This window comes from Myotis brandtii, unplaced genomic scaffold (genome assembly GCF_000412655.1).
Source record: "Myotis brandtii unplaced genomic scaffold, ASM41265v1 scaffold517, whole genome shotgun sequence".
Lineage (NCBI taxonomy): Eukaryota > Metazoa > Chordata > Mammalia > Chiroptera > Vespertilionidae > Myotis > Myotis brandtii.
In genome coordinates, this window is record NW_005369706.1 from 925,169 (window position 1) to 936,791 (window position 11,623).

General features: G+C 54.3%; 2 protein-coding genes across 2 annotated transcripts; one reads left to right on the top strand and one right to left on the bottom strand.

The window, feature by feature from the left end:
• Nucleotides 1–4: 4 nt before the first annotated feature.
• On the top strand, nucleotides 5–2,831 carry C1QL4 (complement component 1, q subcomponent-like 4; the record flags this gene model as incomplete). Its single annotated transcript, XM_005877407.2, has 2 exons — nucleotides 5–220; nucleotides 2,080–2,831. Coding segments are annotated over 2 exons (396 nt in total), but the record flags the coding sequence as incomplete, so codon positions are not given.
• A 643-nt stretch (nucleotides 2,832–3,474) lies between these two features.
• TROAP (trophinin associated protein) lies at nucleotides 3,475–10,363 on the bottom strand. Its single transcript, XM_005877336.2, has 15 exons — nucleotides 10,274–10,363; nucleotides 9,918–10,072; nucleotides 9,636–9,822; nucleotides 8,797–8,954; nucleotides 8,576–8,713; nucleotides 8,299–8,381; nucleotides 7,740–7,786; nucleotides 7,171–7,292; nucleotides 6,113–6,229; nucleotides 5,923–6,006; nucleotides 5,779–5,838; nucleotides 5,081–5,215; nucleotides 4,290–4,920; nucleotides 3,826–4,019; nucleotides 3,475–3,660 (listed from the first exon to the last, which is right to left on the bottom strand). The coding sequence occupies exons 2-15, from the start codon at nucleotides 10,059–10,061 to the stop codon at nucleotides 3,613–3,615; spliced, it is 2,148 nt and encodes a 715-aa protein (XP_005877398.1). The 5' UTR covers nucleotides 10,062–10,072; nucleotides 10,274–10,363; the 3' UTR covers nucleotides 3,475–3,612.
• Nucleotides 10,364–11,623: the final 1,260 nt, after the last annotated feature.

Consider the following 11,623-nt stretch of genomic DNA (forward strand, 5'->3'; position numbering starts at 1 on the left):
CGTGCCTCGCATTGCCTTCTATGCGGGTCTGCGGCGGCCGCACGAGGGTTACGAGGTGCTGCGCTTCGACGACGTGGTGACTAACGTGGGCAACGCTTACGAGGCGGCCAGCGGCAAGTTCACCTGCCCCATGCCGGGCGTCTACTTCTTCGCTTACCATGTGCTCATGCGCGGCGGCGACGGCACCAGCATGTGGGCAGACCTGATGAAGAACGGACAGGTGAGGTGCCCCCGCCTCCCCAACCTCAGATTCGCCAAGTGGCTTTCTTAAATCCCCCTGCGCTCATTACACAGCCCACCCCCTTCTCCAAACAGCCTCACTGAACCCAGGAATGCCAGGCTGCCAGGTCGCAGGCAGTGCACAGTCGGCAGGTGTTCCCATGTGGGGCGTTCGGCCTGGATTTTTTAAGGGAAAGGTAAAAAAGAAGGAAAATACTGGCTCATTCACCATCAGCTCTATTGCTAGTCCCAGGGCCTAGGGCCAATTCTAGAGCGGCCTTACACTCAGCTAATACTGAGTCAGTAGGCAGAGGTGAGAACTGGTATATTAGCCGAGGGACCAGCCAGGCAGCTTGAAGGAACGGATTTGGAGACGGAAAAAGGCAAAGGACGGGTTTGGAGGAGGAAAGGCAAAGCAGAGAAGGTGGGGCCTGGTCCCGTAGGCCACACATCCTCCCTGGCAACCTCTGGCCTCCAGGTTCTGCTGCTCCCTGTCCCTGTGGTCAGAGCCAGAGTCACTGCTGCCTTGGCTTAGCTCGAGGACCCAGACACACAGCAATAGTGAGGGGCCTCAGGCGTAGGGGTTGGTTTGGGTGCCTGGGCCATGCAAGCATCAGAGCATAAGGTGGAGACTTAGCGGTGACCTCGGAATGCCCCCTCCCCCCACACGCTGGGATTGGGTGGTGTTGCGGGTGCTGTGCTGCATCGGGCCTGCTCATCCTGGCTGGGGAAACTCCCTCCTGCTGGGCCACAGCGCTCTCCTGCTGCAAGGCCCGCAGGCACTGCACTGGGGTCTCCTCCCAGCAGGGCCGCCCCAGGAACCCAGGGAGAGGGAGTGAGAGTGTCTGTGTGTCTGTCTGTATGTCTGTATGAGACAGATTGTGTGTGCAAGTGAGTGTGTATTGATCTGAGTGTGTCTTTGGGTGCTTGGGCTGGTGCAAAGGTGTGAACAAAGAGCACGTCTATGTGTATGTGGCATTGAGGAGGTGTGTGGTCTCTGCGGCGGGGATGTCTGTGAGGGGGTGGAAGAGGCAGTGTGTATCTAGTGTGCCGGTTTCCGCGGGGGCCGGGGCTGCGTGGCTCCCACTCAGAATTGCACTGCACGGGCGGGCGCTGCGGGCCCTGAGGACAGTAAATAGTGATTAGAATAATGATGAATAATTAATGAGTTAATAACCAGCCCCTGCGGGACAGGAAGAGGGGGGGTTGAGGGGGAGGGGCTGGCAGCAGGAGGCAGCGGCAGCGAGACCAGAGAGGAGGAGGGGCTACCTGTTGGGGAAGAAGGCGACCCCTCTGGGTGCGCTAGAGGGAACTAGGAGGGAAGTGGGCACCCCAAGGCACGCATGCATCATTGCACCTTCCCATTTAAGGCCCGCAGCCTTGATATGCGTGGACACACCTGTGTCCTAACACTTGGGGATAGGAATGCAAGTTTAGGAGGCCAGAGGGGGTTCAGAATCTTAGAAATTACCCTAGAAATTACAGGCTAATTTTATTTCTTTTTTTAAAATTTTATTTCTTAAATGATAATAATAATAGCAAGGCCTTACAGCATTTTCTATGTGCAAAGCACTGTTCTAATACACTTCACATGCAGTAACTAATTTAGGGTAGGCTCTATTATTACCTCCACCTTACAGCTCAAATTGAAGACCAGAGAAGGTGTGAGACTTGCCAGAGTCACATAGCTAGTGAGACTAGTGCCTGAGAAGCTCCGCGATCTCTTGGCCTCTCCTTGTCCACCCCAGACCCTGCAGCCAGCTACTTACACAGGCCCAGCTGCACTAGATCCGCCCCACCCCTCTCACCACCCCAGCTCCGCACAGGGAGTGAGGGGGTTGTTCTGTTCTCTCTCCGTAGGTCCGGGCCAGCGCCATTGCCCAGGACGCAGACCAGAACTACGACTACGCCAGCAACAGCGTCATCCTGCACCTGGATGTGGGCGATGAAGTCTTCATCAAGCTGGACGGCGGGAAGGTGCATGGCGGGAACACCAACAAGTACAGCACTTTCTCTGGCTTCATCATCTACCCGGACTGAGCCGGCCCCATCCTCCACCCACCTCGCTTGCCCTTTATCTTCTCTTCCCTCCTCACCCACTTTCAGTTGGCCCCACCCAAGGCGCCACCCCATCCTTTGAGACCCTGGCTGTGGGGTGGACCAGCCTGCTCCCGGAGGAGGCCTTACTGGGCAGACTCTCAGTGCTTCCAGGAATTAGTGGCTGGGGAGCGGACCACCCATATCCTGTGAAAGCGGGTCTGAGAAGGGTGGAGGCGGTGGCCCTCTCTCCTGCTGGGAGCTGGGGACAGTCTCACTAGCCAGACCTGGCGTTGTAGGAGGGAGAACAGAGATAGAAGGAGTCCATCTAGGTGGGAGGAGATGTTAGGACTGGGGTAGGCACTGGTCCTCTGTCATGAAACCTCTTGCCATCCCCATTTTTCAGGCTCCAGGCTCCTGCCTTGGCAGCCTTCTTGTGAACTGGAGGAACCAGTGCATTCTTTCCTAGCATTTAAAATCCGTTCTGTACAGTCCCCATTTCACCTCCATCTGGGCTGCTGTTGCCTCTTCCAATAAAGTGACATTAGAGAATGTGCGAGCCTCTTAACTGGTGCACAGAGTGGGGACAGAGGGCTGACCCTTACCCACACTCCTCTCAAGGACTCCCACCCACCCTGCCTGAGGCAAAAGCTTAGTTCTTCCCTGCAAGCCTGCCTCTGGGGGAGGGGAGCAGCCCAGGGCTTTGGCTGTGATGTGGGGAGGGGGGAGGGGAGCGGTATGAGCTTCAGGAGAGCTTCCGGCCTTACACTGTAGGGAGACACCAACAAGGTTCCAAGGATATGGGTCTAGTGTTCAGTGTTCTGCCTGATGCAGGGAGAGTTCTAAGAGGATCTCTAGGGGATGAAGAAGTTGCTGACGGCTGGTTCTGCCTGACGCAGGGAGAGTTCTAAGAAGAGGATCTCTAGGGGATGAAGAAGTTGCTGACGGCTCCTGGAAGGGCACTGATCTTAAGAACCTGGGAGAAGAGCAGGTGACCAAAGGGGACAATGAGTGTTGGCCCCTCAATCACAGAGCTTGCTGAGCGGGTGGGGTGAACAAGAGTGGGATGATTTCTTCCCTTCAGGACAGATCCAAGGTGAGGGAGCCCTGGGATCCCGAGAGTCCGGAGCTGGCTCTAAGCTGGAGGACACTGCCACCAAGTGGGCAACTGGAGAGCAACAGCAGTAGCTGGCCCAGGTCAGACCAGAGGGAAAGATATTCAGACACTTTAGAAACTTTATTGAAGGATAAAAGGGTGTCGACTCCCCGACTCCCAATCCCACAGGGTGGACCGACAATAAATAAGGGCTAAAAGGAAGGATCAAGACAGGGCAGGAACAGGTGGAAGTGGGTGCTTCATGTTGGAGAGTCTGGAGGGGCTGCAGAACCAATTGGAATAAAACACTGGAGAGAGAGAAAGACCTTGTCACGGCCCAGCCATCCTTGAAGTGAGCCCACGCTCCCCCAATAATCTTTATAAAGGAGCCAAGGTCGGCCCCTTTGCTCTGCTTCCTACTTCCCACAGGCTTGCTGTGCAGGCACAGCTTGGCTGTGGATGGGGAGGCTCACCAGGGCGTCCTGCCAGTCCAATAACTTGGCCACAGGATTGGTGCAGACACGAGAGGGGCCTGAGGGAGGGGCTCGGCTGGGGTAGAAGGCACACTCATCATCCAGGCGCGCCTCGTGGAAGCAGTGGATGGCGGTCAGACATGCTTTGAGGCGCTGCCTCAGGGCCAGGGTTCGAGGAGCCAGACTGCTGGGGCCTGGGGGTCCATGGGCCAGAGTTCAGGGTGGGCTCTGGAGTTCTATACTCTCACCTTATATTGCCCTCTCTCGATCCTCCACCAAGAGGCAAGCCAATTAGGGGCACAGGACTGGAGGCCCAGCTCCTCCCATCTTCCTGAAGGAAAGCCAGGCTGGGCAAGGTAGGTGGAAGAAAGCAAGCCTGGCATCACCGGGTACAGGGCAGAGGTCCTGCTCCCAGTGAGATGGGGACCTCCTTTGTTCACAGCCCCTTCCAACCAACTACTTACCTGCCTGGCCTGCTGGGGGCCTCAGAGACTGGAGTGAGTGGATAGTGGGGCTGGCACAAAATGGGCGTTGAGAGGAGATCACACTGGTGGTCGCTGGAGCCCACTGACCGCAGCAGGACTGTGGACTAGGCTCTGTGCTCCGAGGTTCCAGAGAGCAGGCCTCTGAAGCCTCAGGCTCTACCCGAGGGGAGGGCTCTGGAAGTCCAGCCTGCCCCTGGGAGCAGGGCTGGACAGATCCAGGCTCTACGGGAGGGCAGGCCTCAGATACCTCAGGCTGTTTCTGGGTGGTAGGCTCTGGTATCTCAGGCTCCCTGCTATGGCAGGGCTCTGGGGGCCCTGGCTCTGCCGGAGGGCAGGGCCGAGCTGCCTCAGGCTCTGCTCCAGGGCAGAGCTGTGGTTCCCCACACTCCTCTGGAAAGCAGGGCTTTGGCAGTCCAGAGTGCTGTAACGGTTCAGGAAGGCGGAAAGCCCCAGAATTCTGCACTGGGGCATTCAGAGTTCTAGGAATCTCTGCCAGCAGGGACCGAAGTTCAACCATATCCAGAGAGGAGCCTCCATTAAGAGGGGCACACTTGCTCTCTGCCAGCCCCTCTACCTCCTGTTGCAAAAGCTGCTTCAGGATACTGATGCGCTGTGTGTGGGAGAGAATACCCCAGTGTGATGTCAAGATGAGGGTTCAAGTCTCTACCCACACTGTCCTATTCCCATACCCCCTTTCGCCTCCCATTTCTCCCTTCCCCAGTCCTGTCTCTGCCCATTTGGCATCAAAGCGGTTGCCCACAAAGACCCACCTGCATCTTCAGCTCTTGGAGGTTGGGGGTCCTGCTAGGGTGGGGCCCATGAGGAGTTGCCATAGGTGGTTTCCCAGACCCCTCCTGTAACCTTTTACAATTCTCCTGGTCAAATAGCCGGACTGCAATCTGCTCCTGCCACATGGGAAGAGAGAGGGGCCATGTGAGGAAGCCTGGCTGGGACAGGAAGACCCGCCTGAGTCTCACCCTCATGAGGAAGGGGTCAGGTTTCTAATTGAGAGGACTTAGACCAGTGGTGTTCAACCTTGGCTGCACATTAGAATCACCTGGGAATCTTTTTAAAATCCTGATTTCTGGGCCTCATCCTCCGGAAATTCTGTTTCTTTGTTATGGGGTGGGGCCACAACATTAGTAACAAAGAAACAGAATTTCCGGAGGATGAGGCCCAGAAATCAGGATTTTAAAAAGATTCCCAGGTGATTCTAATGTGCAGCCAAGGTTGAGAACCACTGCCTTAAAAAGAAATTTCAATTGTTGTACTGTTGATATTTGGCTCTGTTGACTAATGAGTTTGCCGACCACTGCCCTAGACTAAGATTAGGAGGGACAGCAGAGAAGCAGGGAGACGTGGAGAGTTAGGTAGCTTTTCCAGAGAGCCCATCTGCCACAAACTGCTGGACCTCAGGCCAACAGGACAGAGTGAGGGATTTCAGCATGGAAAGGCTGTGGGCACTTACCCAGGGCAGGGCAGGCTCTTCAGGGCAAGACTGAGGAGAGAGGCCACTCAAACATTGAGCCTGGGACAGAAGTGAGATGTAATAACTCTTCCTATACCCATCCATTCCCTTCCTATACCAGCTACCTCCCCTGCCCTCTCTTACCTGCTGAACTTTGGGGGCCGATGGGATGGGTGTGAACTGGGTTTTGGGGCGAATGGCAAGACGCCGCAACACTGAATATGAGGGCTGGGGAGAGATGGAGTTGGCTGAGCAATGAAAAACCTAAACCCAGCAGGGATCCCAGCCAGACTGTTCTGCCCTTGCCCAGCCCCGAGGAGCTGTGGACACAAACCGGAGCTGAGGAGCCAGGGGAGGGAACACGCTTAGCCAATCCAAAGGGGGATGGACGGGGGATGGATGGTAGCAGGACAGGGCCAGGGGAGGGCATCAGGTGGCAGTCAGGGCTGTCCTGTGGAGAGGAACAAGGTGGAAGAGTGATCCCTCCTTCTTTGCCTTCTTTGTCTTGTTCTCAATACAGCAGCAAGCATTGATTCTTTTAAGACTTAACCAAATCATGTTGCTCCCTTGTTCATTCCCTCTCTCCATAGTTTTCCACTCATTCCAAGTAAAATCCAAGGTCTTACACTGGTTTGTAAATCCTTCCCCAGTCCAATCCTGCAATTGCTCTAACCTCACTTCCTGTCATTCTCCTTATTCACTTCAGACTTGCTGGTCTCCTTTTCGCTGATCCCTAAACAAACCAGGCATATTTCCTCCTCAGCACCTTTGCATCTGCAGTTCTCTTGGCATGTTCTTCCCCCAGATATCTGCATGGCTTATTCCCTCAGCTCCTTCTGGTCTTCACTTAAATGTCATCTTCTCAATAAGATCCCCCTGATTAATCAATTTGAATTTGCAATACCACCTCCCCACTTCCACTTCCGTGCCTTATTTATTTATGACAGAGAACTTATCACCATCTGACACACTATATATTTTACAATGTGTTTACTTTTTGCCTCCCCCTTCTAGAATGTGAACTTATTTGCTACTGTATATCCAGAACCTAGAACAGTGCTTAACACACAGTAGCTTCTCAATACATACTGTGGAGTGAATGAATGAATGCTTTGGCTGACAGTGTCAGATCTCTCAGCACTGATCTGATGGTGATACAAATATATACCAGACTGTGACCTCTCACCTCCAGGCCCCAGACACCTGGTAAACAGAGGCCAGTCCCTCTCTGGAGAGGGCATGGGCTCATCAGGAGCAAACCCAGATCCAATTAACATCTAAAGCGCAGGACTACCTGGCTATACCCACAATCCTCAGTGTTGGCCGCTGCTGGGGAATTTCCCCAGGTATCTCCCTGCCCACTTCCCCTGTCCCAGAAGGGTCCCATCTCACCTTGGTGTGGGTTAGCTCCCGGCTTTCTCTTAATGGAACCCACTGGGCCAGACCAGGAGGGCCCCTTCCTCCTTCATCTGAGTGAGTGACTACTTCACGTTCTCCTTCCAGGAGAGAGGAAGCTAGGAGGAGACAGAAAATTTCTGTAGTATCTGGAACACCTGCCAAAGTTTGGCACAGGGCTTTGCAACCTCAAAAGAGGGTATGTCAGTTTGACAGCCCCCACTGCCCCATCAAGGGTGGAGATCCATCTAATACCTCAGTAATCACTTATCAATCTGAATACCCTGAGTGGGCTCAGGATGTGCTGATGGCTCTTAGGAGCTGAAGGTAAAATAGTGAGTGGAAGACAATTCTTGTAGGAAGTGGCAGGGAGAGGGTAGGGACCACATCCTTTGATGAAAGTGCAACTGGGCCAACCTCTGGCCTATCAAGAAGGTCTCTTCCTCTCCAGCTCCTTCTGATCTGGCCTTGCCCCTTTCCCCCAGCCCACTGAGCTTTTTCCTCTTGATCCCCACTGCAGACAGCCCACCTGCCCCTGTTCTCTCCCCATGGCCAGACACACTCACCAGGCTGGACTGGGGTCTCCAGGTGCAATCCCTGGCTCACTGCAGTCCTGATGACAAAAAGGGCAGCAGCTAGAAGTCACTGAGTGTCAAGTATGAGCTGGGCACTGTGCTAACTGCTTTACAAACATCAGCTCATTTAATTCTCACCACAACCTCTAATGATGGCACAAACATTATCCTCATTTGACAGACAAAGAAATTGAAGCGTGGAGATTAAGGCAAGCTTGCACAACTAGCAAGTTTGCTAAGAGTCAGGAATCAAACCCAGATTCCATTTATTGCCACAATCTGTGCTTTAGCCACTAAATAAAAGAGACAGCACCTCTCATTTTTGTACCCTTCAACCCCCACAACCTGAAGAAACTGATGTCCTAGTGAAGCCTGGCTAACAAGGCCTGAATCCTATTCCAAGGGCTCACCTGGGCAGTCACAGGCCCACCCTCCCTTTTCCCCTCCTGGGTTGGTGGGAAGTCCTAAAGCTACTGGAAGACCCTAGCTCTGAGGGACCCCTGTACGGAGCATTAGATCGTTCTTTTCCAAAGGACCTCCTCCTTCTCACCGGCTGCTGCCACCTGTCCCTCTTTTTAGCTCCTGGAAGCTGGGGCGAGCAGAGGGGTCAAATGAAGGTCCTGAAGGTGGAATCTGACCCATAAAAGCAAAAGAAAAAAAGGCAGAGTCAGAGGTGAGCCCCAAACCTTCAGGCTTCACCACCAACCCCATCTGCCTCCACAGACCCCCTGTGGGTCATCATGAGATACCTTCTCTCACAAGGCCAGCTATGTCCCCTGGAAGGAGCTCCCAGAAACACCGAGTATCAGCCCCCCAAAGGCACTCACCACAGCCTCTAGCTTCTGGGTGCACAGGGTCCAGCTGCGGGGTCCTGGTCCCTCTAATCTCGAAAAGCAGGAAGCCCTGGCTGGGTCTAGTCGGTGTTGGGGGGTTCTGGGAGCCAAATATGTAGAGGCGCGGGTACCCTGGGATGCCAAAAGAGGCTATCAGCTCAGGATTCCCTCCTCAGTCCACCCCAGCCTGCTCTCATCATATTCTGTCTCATTACCTGGCCCCTCCGGATGGTGCCTCCCTGGCTCCCTCGAACCAGTACTCTCTGAGCCAGACTGGGCTGGCGCCCCAGGGGACAGCTCTTCACCCCCTCACCTGACAGGATGGTAGCCAGGGCCTCAGGGTCAGCCACAAACTCTATGGCCCCTGGAATCTCTGTAAAGGAAGAGAAGGAAAGTGACATGGGAAAGGAAGAGGGAAAGCTAAGAGGGGCCAGGTACCCTAGTGTAGCCACCTTGAGGTGCAACAGTAAGCCAGAGACTCATATAGTAGGACTCAACTCACCAAATGTTCACAGAACTTTATGTAAGACACTATTCTAGGCCCTGGGGCCCCGAGATGAATAAGACAAAGCCCACCCTCAAAAAACTATCATCAAACTATAGAGAGGTAACAGACTCAAGCCAAATTATGGGCATGTGTGCTGGCTGGGTAGCTCAGTTGGTTAGTGTCATCCCGATACACCAAGGTTCAGGTTCTATCCCCAGTCTGGGCGCTGAATAGAATCAACCAACGAGTGCATAAATAAGTGGGACAACAAATCGATGTTTCTCTCTCCTCCCCTTAAACCAATTATGGACATGTTATAACAGAGTATAGCAAAGTATTAGAACACAGAGCAATTGCTTGTGACTGGAGAGCTGGAAAGGCTTTAGAAGAGATGACATTTTGCTGAAGGAAGGAGAGGGTTTCTGAGAGCAAAGAGCTTTCCAGGAGCAGGGACCAGGAAGGACTCTATAGTCAGCAGGAGACTGGAGCAGTGCAAAGCCCCCAAACTCCACCATCCCCAGCTCAGTCTCCCCACCAGGAGACTGTGTTCTAGTCTCCAACAAGTACCTTTCTGGGGAGGGGGCCCAGGCCCCACACTTTGTTCCTTAGGGCTCGGCCTGAGCTCCTCCAATGGTTTCCGAAGCAGGGTGCTCCCCACCAATCTCTCTGATTTTTGTGTTTGATGTGTGGCTTTTGGCCTGGGGCCTGCTGAGTCAACAAGGGGACGTTGAGTACTGAACTTCTGCTCCAATCTCTGGGGGAGGGAAGGACAAAAAAATTCAGCGTTGGCGTGCATTGCTGGTGTGTGCTGCCTCCTTGTAGCTACTGTCTTCACCAAGCCCCTCTTACCTTTGGATCCTGGTTCTCCCGGTCCAAGTCGCAGGGCTTGAGTGTGGGGAGAGGCGGGCGTCTCTTTGAGCGAACCGGAATCTTGCTCGGGGTGGGAGATACACCCCGGAGGAGAGGGTCCTTCTTCGTTTGGGAGGTGGTCATGACGGCTACAACTGAGATGGGGAAGAAGGCAGGACCAGGAATCAAAGGTCAGGCAGCATGGGGCATAGATGCGGTGCTCACACCCCTGATACTTCCACCTGCGCCCAGAAGACCCGGCGCCTGCAAGGCCGGCTCTTCTGGGTGCCACTTCCAGACACCCTGAGCCTATTCTTCCGCCCCAGGACCCCGACCTGCCTCTCCTCCTTACAAACCTCCAAGATCCCCGCGCCACACCTTCCCCGGAACCCCTCAGGGTCTCCCCCTCTTCTTCGCTTTTTCCCTGACTTGGCTTCTGGGGCAGCTCCTTCTCCAGTTTGTAAAATACGCCGAGCTCCTGATTGGCTCGTCCGCGCTCTAGGAGGCGCGTGACGCAAGGCTCAGCCGTCCAATCCGCAGGCTTCGTGGGCGGGACCAAAAATAGGACTAGTTGTCGAACCACTTTCCAGCTCGTCGTGGCTCCGTCAGCCAATCCGGGAGCGGAGCGCGGGGTGCAAGGCGAGGGGAGGAAGGGGGCGGCCGTTCTGAGGCCGGGAAGTCTGAGCCATAACCGGTGGCCGTGTGCTCTCGCGAGGTCTCGGGGCTGGGGAGGGAAGGGCCGCGGTCCTGGCTGGGGCTGCCTCTGTGGGCGGCGGCGGGAGAGTCCCCGGACCCCGACGCTGATCGGAGCGCGGCGTCCAGCTTTGGGGACGCCATTCCACACAATAAGAAAGCGCTTCCTCAGAGGGGCCTTCCTTGAACTCCGCTACTCATAACCCACCCTATTCCAAATGGATTTCTTGGTTATGTGCTCTCAAAGAACAGTGTTTGTTTCCTTAGTACATGTCAGGTGCTAATTGTATGTTCATGAATGGGGACATCATACATTCTGTTTATTAAACTCGGTCTCCCCCGCCAGGCCTCCGTGAGGGTGGTGAGTCTTTATGTTTGGCTTACTATCACATTCTCCATGCCTCGCATTGTGCCCAGCTTATAAAGGTGCTCAATATTTGTTGAGTCACCAGGTGAATGAATAATTGATCAAATGAATGCATGGAAAGACAAGAAAGATCTCCAAGAAGTAATATTTGAACTTCCTCTTTAAAAATAGAACATTATTCATATCAAGCAAATATGAAAGAATATGGAGTGTTCAGAGAATACTGAGTCCTTAGGGGTAGATGCAACATATATACTAATGAAAGAGTAATATGCTAATTAGACCGGGAGACCTTCCAGAGACCTTCCCGACGTCCTTCTGGACAAAGCCATGGTGGCAGGGCCGAGGCAGAGGCCGTTAGGGGCAATCAGGCCAGCAGGGGAGGGCAGTTAGGGGGATCAGGTTGGCAGGGCGGGGGGCCAGTTGAGGGTGATCAGGCCGGCAGGGGAGGGCAGTTGGGGGCAATCAGGCAGGCAGGCAGGCAGGTGAGCGGTTAGGAGCCAGTGGTCCCAGATTTCAAGAGAGATGTCCGACTGCCGGTTTAGGCTCGATCCCTGTGGGTCCCTGATTGGAGAGGGTGCTGGCTGGGCTGAGAGAAGCCCCACCGTGCGTGAATTTCATGCACTGGGCCACTAGTAGGAAATAA